Here is a 17,225-nt window from a genome sequence, read left to right as displayed (position 1 = left end):
GCTACTGCACTTTTCCCAGCTACGAAAGTCAGCAGTAGGCACAGAAGAGATTGCTCGCTATGAGGTTTAAAAGCACCAGGCACAAATATGGTGTTGTAGACAAATACTGTATTTATTAGTTGGATTAATACAACTGTGGAGTAGCTGGTGAATTTCACCCTTGGTTTTGAAGGTCCCAAGTGGTTTTCCCATGGTTGCCTCCTGAGGATTTAGATAAATATGTGCTACCAATAGCTAATTACAGTTAATTTACATGTTACCTTTTGGAGTCTAAGCATAACAAATGGGCTGGAACATCACATCTCTCCCAATTGCTAGGAAGTTAAAACTCCCATAAGCTATTTGCCGAGTAATGATCAGAGCCGATGTCCATTGATGATCTACATTTACCAGACAGTTCTAGTGATGTGGATATTTCTTTTCTTTGTTTTTTTTGGGGGGGGGGGGAACTTAGAGTAAATATTTCAATCTATAGTTACATTTATTTTTAGATGTTAACATCTGTTACATACGCATAATAAATGGGCAAGGGCATCACACTTCCCAGTGGTTGGGAAGTTTAAAACTCCCACAAGTGACTTACCTATGTAATAATCAGAGCTGATCTGCAGAGATGTCATGTATTTAGCGCTTTGGTAGGAGGTTCTGCTGCAGCTTTCACAGCTATGTCAGGTAAGCAGAAGGACTAGGAGTGGAGTGGGGAGTGATATACCTGATGCTTCAAAGCATCAGGCACAGCTATGGTGCTGAAGAAAAATAATTATTATTGATCAACTAATCATGGGGCACCAAATATATCTTGTCCTAACCTGGTAACATTTAATGTCCCCTCTGGGTTCGAATGGTGATTTTGGTAAATGTTATTCCAAAGCACAGATACATATATGTACAATATTAACATTCACATAACAAACTAAAAAAATCACGTTCCATTGCTCAGAAGTTCAAATTCCCATGGGTGATTTTTTCCTGAGTAAGGATCAGACCCGTAGTCTACATCTAAATTATATTTTTCGCTGTCAAATTGAGGTTTGAATTGTCAGGTCATTTACTCTCTTATTGGAAATACCACTACCGCATTTTCCCCAGCTACGAAGTCAGTGGTAGGCATACAAGAGATTGCTCAGTCTGAGGCTTAAATGCCTCAGGAACAGATATGGTTTAGACAAATAGTAATGAATAATAAATAATATATTTCTTTGTTGTATTCATAAAATGGTGGAGTAGCTGGTGAACTTCACCTTTGGTTTTGAAGGTCTCAGGTGCTGTTCCCACGGATGCCCCCTAAGGATTTAGATAAATGTGTCCTAACAATACCTTTTACCTTTTGGAGTCTAGGCATAATAATAGGGCTAGAACATCACATCTCCCAGTTGCTAGGAAGTTAAAACTCCCATGCGCTATTTGCCCAAGTTATGCTCAGAGCCGATGTCCATAGATGTCAGACATTTACCACGCTCTTGTAGTGCTGTGGATATTTGTTTTCTTTGGTTCATCAGCTGCAGCTCCAAGGAGGCTACTGCCCTTTGGGGACTGCCAAGCTGCTGCAGCGGATGCTGTCTGCTGACCACATGGCGCTGACAATCCAAGGGTTTGTTCCCTCTGATGCCCCCTAGTGGTTTCAATAAATATATCTTGTCCTAAGGTTCTAGTGATGTGGATATTTGTTTTCTTTTGTTCATCAGCTGCAACTAGTACAGTTGCATGAGGTAGGTTTATGTAGTGTTATTTTGACAAACAAATTTTGCAGAATTTTAAAATATTGTGTGCATAATTTTTAATTTTTGGATGCAGAATTTTTAATTTTTAGGGCAGAATGCCCCCAGGAGTATAACGTGGTATCATTCAATGTATATCTTAATATGTGGGACATTACCATATCAAACGGACAAGAACAGCACATCTTCCATTTGCAAGGAATTTAAAAGTTTCATGGCCATTCTCTGAGTTAGGGTCAGGTCTGATGTCAATATATATTTACTAGGACAGGGGTAGGCAACCTATGGCACGCGTGCCGAAGGCGGCACATGAGCTGATTTTCAGTGGCACTCGCACTGCCCGGGTCCTGGCCACCGGTCTGGGGGGCTCTGTGTTTTAATTTAATTTTAAATGAAGCTTCTTAAACATTTTAAAAACCTTATTTACTTGACGTACAACAATAGTTTAGTTATATATTATCGACTTATAGAAAGAGACCTTCTAAAAATGTTAAAATGTATGACTGGCACGCAAAACCTTAAATTAGAGTGAATAAATGAAGACTTGGCACACCACTTCTGAAAGGTTGCCAACCCCTGTACTAGGATGTCATAGTGTGGCTTGCATTAAAAGATTTCTTTCTTCTCTTACAGTAAATGCCACTACCCAGGTACCCACTAATACGACAGGTAAGCAGGAGGAATGGAACTGATTGATAAGTATGAAACTTAAAATCACCATCAAAAACATTTTGTTATAGAAAATAATTGTAAATCATGAATAATACTGACAATGATTTAATTGTGTGGAACCAACAGAGTAGCTGATGTTATTAAAGGGACACTGTCAATTTGAACTTTTGTCCGTTTAAAAAAAGTTGTTTAAAAGAAGCTTCAGGTCCTCTCTTTCCATCACCCTCTAGCAATGGGACACCCCTACATAGAATTGCCTGGCTCTACAGGGAAAACACTGACACAGACTAGTCACAAAGTGTTGTCAAATGAAAAAGGAAACAAACTGGCTAAAGAAAGAAAAACAGGTTTTTCCTCCAATCTCTCTGTTATTGCCATTTTGCAGATGCAGCAACTAATAAGTTTCCAGATAGAAGAGAGATTTTTAAGTAGATAAAATTGCCTTTAAAAAAAATGGTTTGGACAGGTAGTTGTAGAAAACTAGGTTGTTGAAAATAATTATCTGAGGTTTGCATTGTAAGATGTTCATTCTTTTACTGGAGATACCTCTGCTACACCATCTGCATCTGCTACTACAGGTAAGAGGTTCAATGGAATGGAAGTGACATCATACATACAAAAACTGTGTTGCAAAGTCTGAAAGGTTAGGAAATGTCAGGATTAAGGCTGTCTGTGTTATAGGGTTGCCAACTTTCTAATTGCACAAAACCAAAAACCTCTGCCCCCACTGACTCCATCCCCCTCCCTCCGTCGCTCACTCTCCCACACCCTCCATAACTTTCATTGGGCTGGGGTAGGAGGTTGGGGTGCGGGAGGGGGTGCAGACTCCGGGAGGGGGCTCAGGGCTGGGATAGGGGATTGGGGAACGGGCTCTGAGAGGAGGAATGCAGAAGGGGGTTCCAACCTCAGGCAGCGGGTTGGGGTGCGGGAGGGCATTCTGACCTGGGGCAGGAGGTTCAGGGTGCAGGCTCCAACCGGGCGGCACTTACTTTGGGCAGCTCTCACTCGGTGGCGCAGGGCGGCTAATGCAGGCTTTCTGCGGCTCCCAGAAGTGGCCGGCATGTCCGACTCCTAGATGGAGGAGCCAGGTGGCTCCGTGCCTTGCCGATGTCCACGGAGCCGCCCCGCCGCTCCCATTGGCCACGGTTCCCGGCCACTGGGAGCTGTGGAGCCGGCGCTGGGGACGGGGGCAGTGCACGGAGCTTCTCTGATCGCCCCTCCACCTAGGGGCCGCAGGGACATGCCGGCCACTTCCAGGAACTGCGCGGAGCCAGGGAGACTGCCTTAGCCCCACTGCACCGCCAACCAGAATTTTAACGGCCCGGTCTGCAGTGGTGACCGGACCTGCCAGGATTCCTTTTCGACTAGGCGTTCTGGTCGAAAACCGGACACATGGCAACACTACTGTGCAACCTTAATTCAGCCCTCTTGTGTGTGTGCATGATGAGACAGCCCTTAAGTACATGATAAGTTTATGAAGCACTCAGACACTGTCACGATGTGCCCCCTTTTCTGCCCAGTTATTCCCAATCCCATTCACCTCCAACTCCTTGTGTGATCTTTCTCTCTTCCTCCTTCCCACCTCCCAGTCCTCCACGGCCTGTCCTCTCTCCCTCCCCTCTGCCCCCATCTATATTCCCCATTCCTTCTGGATTCCAATCCCAGCATCCTTGCCTGGAATCCTTGTCCAATCACCGCCCCAGGCCTCTAGCCCTTTGTCCCAGTCTTTTTATCCAGCCAGTCCCAGTTTTGTCCCAGTGCCTGGCTCCCCTCCCCAGGAATTCAGCCCAAGGCAATTACCCAGATCTGATGTCAATATATGTTTAATAGAATGTCATAGTGTGGCTTGCATTTAAAGATTTGTTTCTTCTCTTACAGTAAATGCCACTACCCCGGTACCCACTAATACGACAGGTAAGCAGGAGGAATGGAACTGATTGACAAGTATGAAACTTAAAATCACCATCAAAAATATTTTGCTATAGAAAATAATTGTAAATCATGAATAATACTGACAATGATTTAATTGTGTGGAACCAACAGAGTAGCTGATGTTATTAAAGGGACACTGTCAATTTGAACTTTTGTCAGTTTAAAAAAAGTTGTTTAAAAGAAGCTTCAGGTCCTCTCTTTCCATCACCCTCTAGCAATGGGACACCCCTACATAGAATTGCCTGGCTCTACAGGGAAAACACTGACACAGACTAGTCACATAGTGTTGTCAAATGAAAAAGGAAACAAACTGACTAAAGAAAGAAAAACAGGTTTTTCCTCCAATCTCTCTGTTATTGCCATTTTGCAGATGCAGCAACTAATAAGTTTCCAGATAGAAGAGAGATTTTTAAGTAGATAAAATTTCCTTTAAAAAAAAATGGTTTGGACAGGTAGTTGTAGAAAACTAAGTTGTTGAAAATAATTATCTGAGGTTTGCATTGTAAGATGTTCATTCTTTTACAGGAGATACCTCTGCTACACCATCTGCATCTGCTACTACAGGTAAGAGGTTCAATGGAATGGAAGTGACATCATACATACAAAAACTGTGTTGCAAAGTCAAGCACTGAAAGGTTAGGAAATGCCAGGATTAAGGCTGTCTGTGTTATAGGGTTGCCAACTTTCTAATTGCACAAAACCAAAAACCTCTGCCCCCACTGACTCCATCCCCCTCCCTCCGTCGCTCACTCTCCCACACCCTCCATAACTTTCATTGGGCTGGGGTAGGAGGTTGGGGTGCGGGAGGGGGTGCAGACTCCGGGAGGGGGCTCAGGGCTGGGATAGAGGATTGGGGAACGGGCTCTGAGAGGAGGGATGCAGAAGGGGGTTCCAACCTCAGGCAGCGGGTTGGGGTGTGGGAGGGCATTCTGACCTGGGGCAGGAGGTTCAGGGTGCAGGCTCCAACCGGGCGGCGCTTACCTTGGGCAGCTCTCACTCGACAGCGCAGGGGGGCTAATGCAGGCTTTCTGCGGCTCCCAGAAGAAGCCGGCATGTCCGACTCCTAGATGGAGGAGCCAGGATGCTCCGTGCCTTGCCGATGTCCTCGGAGCTGCCCCGCCGCTCCCATTGGCCACGGTTCCCGGCCACTGGGAGCTGTGGAGCCAGCGCTGGGGACGGGGGCAGTGCACGGAGCTTCTCTGATCGCCCCTCCACCTAGGGGCCGCAGGGACATGCCGGCCACTTCCAGGAACTGCGCGGAGCCAGGGAGCCTGCCTTAGCCCCACTGCACCGCCAACCAGAATTTTAACGGCCCGGTCTGCAGTGGTGACCGGACCTGCCAGGATTCCTTTTCGACTAGGCTTTCTGGTCGAAAACCGGACACATGGCAACACTACTGTGCAACCTTAATTCAGCCCTCTTGTGTGTGTGCATGATGAGACAGCCCTTAAGTACATGATAAGTTTATGAAGCACTCAGACACTGTCACGATGTGCCCCCTTTTCTGCCCAGTTATTCCCAATCCCATTCACCTCCAACTCCTTGTGTGATCTTTCTCTCTTCCTCCTTCCCACCTCCCAGTCCTCCACGGCCTGTCCTCTCTCCCACCCCTCTGCCCCCATCTATATTCCCCATTCCTTCTGGATTCCAATCCCAGCATCCTTGCCTGGAATCCTTGTCCAATCACCGCCCCAGGCCTCTAGCCCTTTGTCCCAGTCTTTTTATCCAGCCAGTCCCAGTTTTGTCCCAGTCCCTGGCTCCCCTCCCCAGGAATTCAGCCCAAGGCAATTACCCAGATCTGATGTCAATATATGTTTAATAGAATGTCATAGTGTGGCTTGCATTTAAAGATTTGTTTCTTCTCTTACAGTAAATGCCACTACCCCGGTACCCACTAATACGACAGGTAAGCAGGAGGAATGGAACTGATTGACAAGTATGAAACTTAAAATCACCATCAAAAATATTTTGCTATAGAAAATAATTGTAAATCATGAATAATACTGACAGTGATTTAATTGTGTGGAACCAACAGAGTAGCTGATGTTATTAAAGGGACACTGTCAATTTGAACTTTTGTCAGTTTAAAAAAAGTTGTTTAAAAGAAGCTTCAGGTCCTCTCTTTCCATCACCCTCTAGCAATGGGACACCCCTACATAGAATTGCCTGGCTCTACAGGGAAAACACTGACACAGACTAGTCACATAGTGTTGTCAAATGAAAAAGGAAACAAACTGACTAAAGAAAGAAAAACAGGTTTTTCCTCCAATCTCTCTGTTATTGCCATTTTGCAGATGCAGCAGCTAATAAGTTTCCAGATAGAAGAGAGATTTTTAAGTAGATAAAATTTCCTTTAAAAAAAATGGTTTGGACAGGTAGTTGTAGAAAACTAGGTTGTTGAAAATAATTATCTGAGGTTTGCATTGTAAGATGTTCATTCTTTTACAGGAGATACCTCTGCTACACCATCTGCATCTGCTACTACAGGTAAGAGGTTCAATGGAACGGAAGTGACATCATACATACAAAAACTGTGTTGCAAAGTCAAGCACTGAAAGGTTAGGAAATGCCAGGATTAAGGCTGTCTGTGTTATAGGGTTGCCAACTTTCTAATTGCACAAAACCAAAAACCTCTGCCCCCACTGACTCCATCCCCCTCCTTCCGTTGCTCACTCTCCCACACCCTCCATAACTTTCATTGGGCTGGGGTAGGAGGTTGGGGTGCGGGAGGGGGTGCAGACTCTGGGAGGGGGCTCAGGGCTGGGATAGGGGATTGGGGAACGGGCTCTGAGAGGAGGGATGCAGAAGGGGGTTCCAACCTCAGGCAGCGGGTTGGGGTGCGGGAGGGCATTCTGACCTGGGGCAGGAGGTTCAGGGTGCAGGCTCCAACCGGGCGGCGCTTACCTTGGGCAGCTCTCACTCGGCGGCGCAGGGGGGCTAATGCAGGCTTTCTGCGGCTCCCAGAAGAAGCCGGCATGTCCGACTCCTAGATGGAGGAGCCAGGATGCTCCGTGCCTTGCCGATGTCCACGGAGCTGCCCCGCCGCTCCCATTGGCCACGGTTCCCGGCCACTGGGAGCTGTGGAGCCAGCGCTGGGGACGGGGGCAGTGCACGGAGCTTCTCTGATCGCCCCTCCACCTAGGGGCCGCAGGGACATGCCGGCCACTTCCAGGAACTGCGCGGAGCCAGGGAGCCTGCCTTAGCCCCACTGCACCGCCAACCAGAATTTTAACGGCCCGGTCTGCAGTGGTGACCGGACCTGCCAGGATTCCTTTTCGACTAGGCTTTCTGGTCGAAAACCGGACACATGGCAACACTACTGTGCAACCTTAATTCAGCCTTCTTGTGTGTGTGCATGATGAGACAGCCCTTAAATACATGATAAGTTTATGAAGCACTCAGACACTGTCACGATGTGCCCCCTTTTCTGCCCAGTTATTCCCAATCCCATTCACCTCCAACTCCTTGTGTGATCTTTCTCTCTTCCTCCTTCCCACCTCCCAGTCCTCCACGGCCTGTCCTCTCTCCCACCCCTCTGCCCCCATCTATATTCCCCATTCCTTCTGGATTCCAATCCCATCATCCTTGCCTGGAATCCTTGTCCAATCACCGCCCCAGGCCTCTAGCCCTTTGTCCCAGTCTTTTTATCCAGCCAGTCCCAGTTTTGTCCCAGTCCCTGGCTCCCCTCCCCAGGAATTCAGCCCAAGGCAATTACCCAGATCTGATGTCAATATATGTTTAATAGAATGTCATAGTGTGGCTTGCATTTAAAGATTTGTTTCTTCTCTTACAGTAAATGCCACTACCCCGGTACCCACTAATACGACAGGTAAGCAGGAGGAATGGAACTGATTGACAAGTATGAAACTTAAAATCACCATCAAAAATATTTTGCTATAGAAAATAATTGTAAATCATGAATAATACTGACAGTGATTTAATTGTGTGGAACCAACAGAGTAGCTGATGTTATTAAAGGGACACTGTCAATTTGAACTTTTGTCAGTTTAAAAAAAGTTGTTTAAAAGAAGCCTCATGTCCTCTCTTTCCATCACCCTCTAGCAATGGGACACCCCTACATAGAATTGCCTGGCTCTACAGGGAAAACACTGACACAGACTAGTCACATAGTGTTGTCAAATGAAAAAGGAAACAAACTGACTAAAGAAAGAAAAACAGGTTTTTCCTCCAATCTCTCTGTTATTGCCATTTTGCAGATGCAGCAGCTAATAAGTTTCCAGATAGAAGAGAGATTTTTAAGTAGATAAAATTTCCTTTAAAAAAAATGGTTTGGACAGGTAGTTGTAGAAAACTAGGTTGTTGAAAATAATTATCTGAGGTTTGCATTGTAAGATGTTCATTCTTTTACAGGAGATACCTCTGCTACACCATCTGCATCTGCTACTACAGGTAAGAGGTTCAATGGAATGGAAGTGACATCATACATACAAAAACTGTGTTGCAAAGTCAAGCACTGAAAGGTTAGGAAATGCCAGGATTAAGGCTGTCTGTGTTATAGGGTTGCCAACTTTCTAATTACACAAAACCAAAAACCTCTGCCCCCACTGACTCCATCTCCCTCCCTCCGTCGCTCACTCTCCCACACCCTCCATAACTTTCATTGGGCTGGGGTAGGAGGTTGGGGTGCGGGAGGGGGTGCAGACTCCGGGAGGGGGCTCAGGGCTGGGATAGGGGATTGGGGAACGGGCTCTGAGAGGAGGGATGCAGAAGGGGGTTCCAACCTCAGGCAGCGGGTTGGGGTGCGGGAGGGCGTTCTGACCTGGGGCAGGAGGTTCAGGGTGCAGGCTCCAACCGGGCGGCGCTTACCTTGGGCAGCTCTCACTCGGCGGGGCAGGGGGGCTAATGCAGGCTTTCTGCGGCTCCCAGAAGAAGCCGGCATGTCCGACTCCTAGATGGAGGAGCCAGGATGCTCCGTGCCTTGCCGATGTCCACGGAGCCGCCCCGCCGCTCCCATTGGCCACGGTTCCCGGCCACTGGGAGCTGTGGAGCCAGCGCTGGGGACGGGGGCAGTGCACGGAACTTCTCTGATCGCCCCTCCACCTAGGGGCCGCAGGGACATGCCGGCCACTTCCAGGAACTGCGCGGAGCCAGGGAGCCTGCCTTAGCCCCACTGCACCGCCAACCAGAATTTTAACGGCCCGGTCTGCAGTGGTGACCGGACCTGCCAGGATTCCTTTTCGACTAGGCTTTCTGGTCGAAAACCGGACACATGGCAACACTACTGTGCAACCTTAATTCAGCCCTCTTGTGTGTGTGCATGATGAGACAGCCCTTAAGTACATCATAAGTTTATGAAGCACTCAGACACTGTCACGATGTGCCCCCTTTTCTGCCCAGTTATTCCCAATCTCATTCACCTCCAACTCCTTGTGTGATCTTTCTCTCTTCCTCCTTCCCACCTCTCAGTCCTCCACGGCCTGTCCTCTCTCCCTCCCCTCTGCCCCCATCTATATTCCCCATTCCTTCTGGATTCCAATCCCAGCATCCTTGCCTGGAATCCTTGTCCAATCACCGCCCCAGGCCTCTAGCCCTTTGTCCCAGTCTTTTTATCCAGCCAGTCCCAGTTTTGTCCCAGTGCCTGGCTCCCCTCCCCAGGAATTCAGCCCAAGGCAATTACCCAGATCTGATGTCAATATATGTTTAATAGAATGTCATAGTGTGGCTTGCATTTAAAGATTTGTTTCTTCTCTTACAGTAAATGCCACTACCCCGGTACCCACTAATACGACAGGTAAGCAGGAGGAATGGAACTGATTGACAAGTATGAAACTTAAAATCACCATCAAAAATATTTTGCTATAGAAAATAATTGTAAATCATGAATAATACTGACAGTGATTTAATTGTGTGGAACCAACAGAGTAGCTGATGTTATTAAAGGGACAATGTCAATTTGAACTTTTGTCAGTTTAAAAAAAGTTGTTTAAAAGAAGCTTCAGGTCCTCTCTTTCCATCACCCTCTAGCAGTGGGACACCCCTACATAGAATTGCCTGGCTCTACAGGGAAAACACTGACACAGACTAGTCACATAGTGTTGTCAAATGAAAAAGGAAACAAACTGACTAAAGAAAGAAAAACAGGTTTTTCCTCCAATCTCTCTGTTATTGCCATTTTGCAGATGCAGCAGCTAATAAGTTTCCAGATAGAAGAGAGATTTTTAAGTAGATAAAATTTCCTTTAAAAAAAAATGGTTTGGACAGGTAGTTGTAGAAAACTAGGTTGTTGAAAATAATTATCTGAGGTTTGCATTGTAAGATGTTCATTCTTTTACAGGAGATACCTCTGCTACACCATCTGCATCTGCTACTACAGGTAAGAGGTTCAATGGAATGGAAGTGACATCATACATACAAAAACTGTGTTGCAAAGTCAAGCACTGAAAGGTTAGGAAATGCCAGGATTAAGGCTGTCTGTGTTATAGGGTTGCCAACTTTCTAATTGCACAAAACCAAAAACCTCTGCCCCCACTGACTCCATCCCCCTCCCTCCGTCGCTCACTCTCCCACACCCTCCATAACTTTCATTGGGCTGGGGTAGGAGGTTGGGGTGCGGGAGGGGGTGCAGACTCCGGGAGGGGGCTCAGGGCTGGGATAGGGGATTGGGGAACGGGCTCTGAGAGGAGGGATGCAGAAGGGGGTTCCAACCTCAGGCAGCGGGTTGGGGTGCGGGAGGGCGTTCTGACCTGGGGCAGGAGGTTCAGGGTGCAGGCTCCAACCGGGCGGCGCTTACCTTGGGCAGCTCTCACTCGGCGGCGCAGGGGGGCTAATGCAGGCTTTCTGCGGCTCCCAGAAGAAGCCGGCATGTCCGACTCCTAGATGGAGGAGCCAGGATGCTCCGTGCCTTGCCGATGTCCACGGAGCGGCCCCGCCGCTCCCATTGGCCACGGTTCCCGGCCACTGGGAGCTGTGGAGCCAGCGCTGGGGACGGGGGCAGTGCACGGAGCTTCTCTGATCGCCCCTCCACCTAGGGGCCGCAGGGACATGCCGGCCACTTCCAGGAACTGCGCGGAGCCAGGGAGCCTGCCTTAGCCCCACTGCACCGCCAACCAGAATTTTAACGGCCCGGTCTGCAGTGGTGACCGGACCTGCCAGGATTCCTTTTCGACTAGGCTTTCTGGTCGAAAACCGGACACATGGCAACACTACTGTGCAACCTTAATTCAGCCCTCTTGTGTGTGTGCATGATGAGACAGCCCTTAAGTACATGATAAGTTTATGAAGCACTCAGACACTGTCACGATGTGCCCCCTTTTCTCCCCAGTTATTCCCAATCCCATTCACCTCCAGCTCCTTGTGTGATCTTTCTCTCTTCCTCCTTCCCACCTCCCAGTCCTCCACGGCCTGTCCTCTCTCCCTCCCCTCTGCCCCCATCTATATTCCCCATTCCTTCTGGATTCCAATCCCAGCATCCTTGCCTGGAATCCTTGTCCAATCACCGCCCCAGGCCTCTAGCCCTTTGTCCCAGTCTTTTTATCCAACCAGTCCCAGTTTTGTCCCAGTCTCTGGCTCCCCTCCCCAGGAATTCAGCCCAAGGCAATTACCCAGATCTGATGTCAATATATGTTTAATAGAATGTCATAGTGTGGCTTGCATTTAAAGATTTGTTTCTTCTCTGACAGTAAATGCCACTACCCCGGTACCCACTAATACGACAGGTAAGCAGGAGGAATGGAACTGATTGACAAGTATGAAACTTAAAATCACCATCAAAAATATTTTGCTATAGAAAATAATTGTAAATCATGAATAATACTGACAATGATTTAATTGTGTGGAACCAACAGAGTAGCTGATGTTATTAAAGGGACACTGTCAATTTGAACTTTTGTCAGTTTAAAAAAAGTTGTTTAAAAGAAGCTTCAGGTCCTCTCTTTCCATCACCCTCTAGCAATGGGACACCCCTACATAGAATTGCCTGGCTCTACAGGGAAAACACTGACACAGACTAGTCACATAGTGTTGTCAAATGAAAAAGGAAACAAACTGACTAAAGAAAGAAAAACAGGTTTTTCCTCCAATCTCTCTGTTATTGCCATTTTGCAGATGCAGCAGCTAATAAGTTTCCAGATAGAAGAGAGATTTTTAAGTAGATAAAATTTCCTTTAAAAAAAATGGTTTGGACAGGTAGTTGTAGAAAACTAGGTTGTTGAAAATAATTATCTGAGGTTTGCATTGTAAGATGTTCATTCTTTTACAGGAGATACCTCTGCTACACCATCTGCATCTGCTACTACAGGTAAGAGGTTCAATGGAATGGAAGTGACATCATACATACAAAAACTGTGTTGCAAAGTCAAGCACTGAAAGGTTAGGAAATGCCAGGATTAAGGCTGTCTGTGCTATAGGGTTGCCAACTTTTTAATTGCACAAAACCAAAAACCTCTGCCCCCACTGACTCCATCCCCCTCCCTCCGTCGCTCACTCTCCCACACCCTCCATAACTTTCATTGGACTGGGGTAGGGGGTTGGGGTGCGGGAGGGGGTGCAGACTCCGGGAGGGGGCTCAGGGCTGGGATAGGGGATTGGGGTACGGGCTCTGAGAGGGAGGGGTGCAGAAGGGGGTTCCAACCTCAGGCAGCGGGTTGGGGTGCGGGAGGGCATTCTGACCTGGGGCATTGCCTGGCTCTACAGGGAAAACAGTGACACAGACTAGTCACAAAGTGTTGTCAAATGAAAAAGGAAACAAACTGTCTAAAGAAAGAAAAACAGGTTTTTCCTCCAATCTCTCTCAGTTATTGCCATCTTGTAGCTACTGCAGCTTACAAGTTTATGATGTGGCCCTCTTGTGCATATGCATTACAATACAGTCTTTGTTACATGATCACTAATATTTTTTCCATAAGACCTTGGCCTCACATTGCCAGAGCGGGTCCATCACGTGCACTTAGTATCAAGACTGTGTAGTGAATGAGGCTGTTATCTGTAGGACCCACATTTGTTTACAGGCCTCTTTGGGCCTCATTAGAAAGGATGGTCATGTAGTTAAAATAGTTTAATTAGCCTCCTGGAGAATTGAATTCTATCCCTGCCTCTACCACAGAGTTCTTATGTGATGCTGGTCAAGTCCCTTAAACCAAAATTTTTTTACTGGTGTCTGCTAATTGTGTGTGCCTTATTTTATAGGTCACATTTGCAGAAATGCACTCACCTGCTGGATCCCGGGGGCGCTCACCTCGGGCAGCTCCCTGCAAGCGGCGACCTGTCCCAGCTGCTCCTAGGTGAGCTCTGCGCACTGCCTCCGCCCGCTGGCGCCGCTCTCACAGCTCCCAATGGCTTCAGTTCCTGGCCAATGAGCGCTGCAGAGCCAGCACTTGGGGTGGGGTGGTGGCAGTGCGCAGAGCCGTCCCGTCCCGCACCCCAACCCCCAAACCTGCACTCCCTCTTAGTTAACCGGCATTTTTCATATACCAGCACCCCCTATTCCCCCAACATGCTGGATAAAACAGCTTTTACTGTGTGTATGTGTGTGTATACACACACACACACATTATGAAGAGTCCACACAGTAGATAGTGAATTTTAACATTAGTCCTGGATTTAATTCATGCTGATATCCCCAGTGGTTTTGGTAATCCATGTCTAAAATATGGTTATTTGATTCGCACGCTACCAGTGGTAACATTAACATAACAAACCAACAAGGACATCACATCCCCAGTTGCTAAAAAGTTAGAACTCCCAAGAGCAGGGGTGAAAGTGAGCTGGTACGGGCCGGTACTCCGTACCGGTAAGAACCCGCACTGGCCCATACCCAGCCCACATTAAAGCGCTTTAATGTCCCTGCCCCTTTTGTCTCCCCTGTCGGCAGCTCTGCCGGTATGGACCCTACCGGCAGGGCTGCCGACGGAGCGAAGGGGCACCGACGTTAAAGTGATGGTCCTTTGCTGCGGCAGCACTTTAAGGGTGGTTCTTTGCTGCAGCAGTGCTTTAAGAATTCATTAAAGCGCTTTAATGTCGGTGCCCCTTCTCCCCGTCGGCAGCCCTGCCGGTAGGGTCCGTACCGGCAGGGCCGCCGACAAGGGGGGGGAAACGGGTAGCAACGTTAAAGCGCTGTGGCAGCGCTTTAAGGATGGTCCTTTGCTGACGGCTGCGGGGGGGGCACAAAGAGAACAGCTGCCCTCGGGCCGGTGATTTAAAAGGGCCCGGGGCTCCGGACACTGCTGCCACTACCACAGCAGGGGTGTCCGGAGTTCCAGGCCCTTTAAATCAACACGGGAGCCCCAGGCGGCATGGGCCAAGGGCTGGCTGGGGGATGCTAATTGTGGATAAGAAACAATAGTGCCAGTAATGTAACTGTGCTAAGCTAATACCAATAGCTGGTGATATTAGAAGGGTATTGGTTACATAACGGATCGTCAATTTCAAATATAAATTAAAAATAGTTTCAAGTACGCTTGCCCCTGAATCCCCTGACAGTTTTTATGGTTTTACAATCACATTTTCCTAGATCTTTTCTCTCCCCCATTGCTGTGAAAGACTCACACAAAAACAAAGAGGGGAAACTGATGCATTTACTGGTTATACCAGCGAAACAGCGAAAATGACTGTATACAAAGTGCAGTCCCAAGTGAACAAACAAACCAAAACAAGAACTGAAGAAAAACTTATATTTTCCCCCTCTGATCATCATCATCATCATCAGCGTAAGTGCAGTGTGCCCAGCCAGTTGATACCATTGTCCTCAGCCTGGTGAAGAGCCAGTAGCCCCCGTTGAAGTAAGTCAGCAGGCAATCATCAGGGATATGCGACATAGTCTGAAGCTGACCACATCTACATAGTGGGTCATTAGAAAAACCCCATTTAAAGAGATTGGTCACACAATTGCCCTGTCCTGTTTGGAACCAGTTCAAGGATGACCACAGGTGCCATGGCAAGTGAAAACCTGGTGGACGGATGGTTCAGTTGGTGATGAGAACGTGATTGACGGTGGTTGTTGCTGACCACTCATCACACCAAGTGAATTCCATCGTCATATGGCATAAGAGACCATAAAGGGCATCTAGAAGACAGGCGAACTGGAGGGTGGTTGAAGCGGTCTGAGTACAGAGGCAAGTTGCTGTTCTCATGGATCTTAGCCAGGAACGTGATTAGGGTGACCAGATGTCCTGATTTTATTGGGACAGTCCCGATTTTGGGGGCTTTTTCTTATATAGGCATCTATTACCTCCCACCCCTGTCCCGATTTTTCACACTTGCTATCTGGTCACCCTAAGCATGATGGAAGCCCCTCACAGCGAATGTGCTTTGTTACTAAGTATTGGCAGCCACAGCAACGGAGTTGCACATAAAATGCCAGTAACAATGTGCATAGCTTTGTTAAGCTGTACATCAACCAGCCCCGTGTGAGATGAGCAACACCAGACAGGAGCGCATTACTCTGCTGTTGAATTGCAGAGGGCAAGGACTGAGGTTCTAAGTATCTGGGCGCTTGCACCCCAGGTTGAGCTGGCCAGTTTTCTGAGCAAGTTGTTCTAACAACTAACTTTGGCTGCTGTCTTCCAGTGGTTGCAGTACGTCAGTGATCTATCCAATATGATGCCGAGGTAAACCGCGTTTGAGTAGTGCTGCAGGCGTTGGCCGTTTAAAAAAGTATTTAACTCATGGCTTGGACTTGCATTATGCAGATGAAATATGATAGAAACCATCTTGGAAAAGCTTGGCTGCAGGAGACATGTACTACAATAGTCTGCCGTGAGCTTCATATCATTCGGGACTTGGTCAGTTTCTGAGAAGGACTGAGCTTGATAGCTGCAGCAGATGTTCTCGGCATAGATAAGCTTGCGCGAGAGTGTTGCTGGCAAGTCATCGATAAACACATTGAACAGGATTGGTGAAAGAACTGAACCTTGAGGACTGTTAATCTGACATTTCCAGGATCTGCAACAGTTGCCCATATGTCCTCTGAACTGCCTATTTTGGAGGAAGAGCTCTAAAACTTCAACCACCCAAAGCAGGGCAACTCGAAAGAGTTTACACAGAAGGCCTCTGCGCCAAACCGTGTCATAAGCGGTGGTCAAATCCAGGAAGACTGTTCCTGTCTTTAGATTTTGTTGAAAACCATTTTTGATCAAGTTGGTCAAGGCCAAGACTTGATCACAGGTACTACGTCCTTTCCTGAACCCGGCCTGCTCAACCTGCAAGACAGCGTCTACCTATGGAGCGATTCATTGGAGGATCAAACACTGGATCAGCGTTCTTGTCGCACCCCCCATCAGTACCCGGCCCAGGCTGGGAAAGCTAACGATCCAACCATCAGACCAAATTCAGTAACAAGTCTTGATCACGTGCCGTCTGACTCTGACCCCAATGTATCCTCTTCTGGTCACTTTCAGAAACAATCAAGTTAGCGCTCCATGTAACAATAGTAAGGTGGGGGGAGAGTAAGACACCAATATTATTTTTAAATGTACAATGTCTCTTTAAAATTCCAAATGGCTGGTTGGTGGCTATCAGATGGAATTTGTATCTTTAGAGATTTTTCCCCCCTTTTTTTCCTCTTTCAGCAAATATCACTGACACCTTCAAATTCAACAGTTGGAGAGAATATAATATATACTTTAAAAAGTATATTAATTTGTAGTGTCCATGGTAGAATTTGTAATGTTCATGTAGCATTTGGATAATTTTATTTTATATTCCAACCTCACTTTTAACACCCATTCCCACTGGAGTTTTGCCTTCAACTTTTGGGGTTGCCTACAAAGGGAAGCTTAATTTGGATTAAGTCAGGCTATGAATTTAAGGCAGAATATCTGTTTCTAATGAACTCCATGTGTGGCTGGTCTTATTCTGAATTAGCTTAATCCACTTGGGAAGTGGATTAAGCTTCCCAAGTGGATTAAGTTTATTCAGAATAAAGCATTCTTTTTCTGGAAGCTAATC

The 17,225-nt window shown here is 47.2% G+C and overlaps 1 protein-coding gene across 1 annotated transcript in view; it reads left to right on the top strand.

The window, feature by feature from the left end:
* The first annotated feature begins 665 nt into the window (after positions 1–665).
* MUC13 (mucin 13, cell surface associated) overlaps positions 666–17,225 on the top strand; it is a 38,062-nt gene continuing 21,502 nt past the window's right edge. The window contains exons 1-11 of the mRNA XM_065413670.1: positions 666–672; positions 2,352–2,387; positions 4,269–4,304; positions 4,848–4,886; positions 6,193–6,228; positions 6,771–6,809; positions 8,116–8,151; positions 8,694–8,732; positions 10,039–10,074; positions 10,618–10,656; positions 12,541–12,579. Of these exons, the coding sequence (XP_065269742.1) occupies positions 666–672; positions 2,352–2,387; positions 4,269–4,304; positions 4,848–4,886; positions 6,193–6,228; positions 6,771–6,809; positions 8,116–8,151; positions 8,694–8,732; positions 10,039–10,074; positions 10,618–10,656; positions 12,541–12,579 (382 nt within the window). The remainder of the gene's footprint in view (positions 673–2,351; positions 2,388–4,268; positions 4,305–4,847; positions 4,887–6,192; positions 6,229–6,770; positions 6,810–8,115; positions 8,152–8,693; positions 8,733–10,038; positions 10,075–10,617; positions 10,657–12,540; positions 12,580–17,225) is intronic.

The sequence above is a fragment of the Emys orbicularis genome, chromosome 11 (assembly GCF_028017835.1).
Source record: "Emys orbicularis isolate rEmyOrb1 chromosome 11, rEmyOrb1.hap1, whole genome shotgun sequence".
NCBI lineage: Eukaryota > Metazoa > Chordata > Testudines > Emydidae > Emys > Emys orbicularis.
This window is presented reverse-complemented; position numbering and strand designations above follow the sequence as displayed.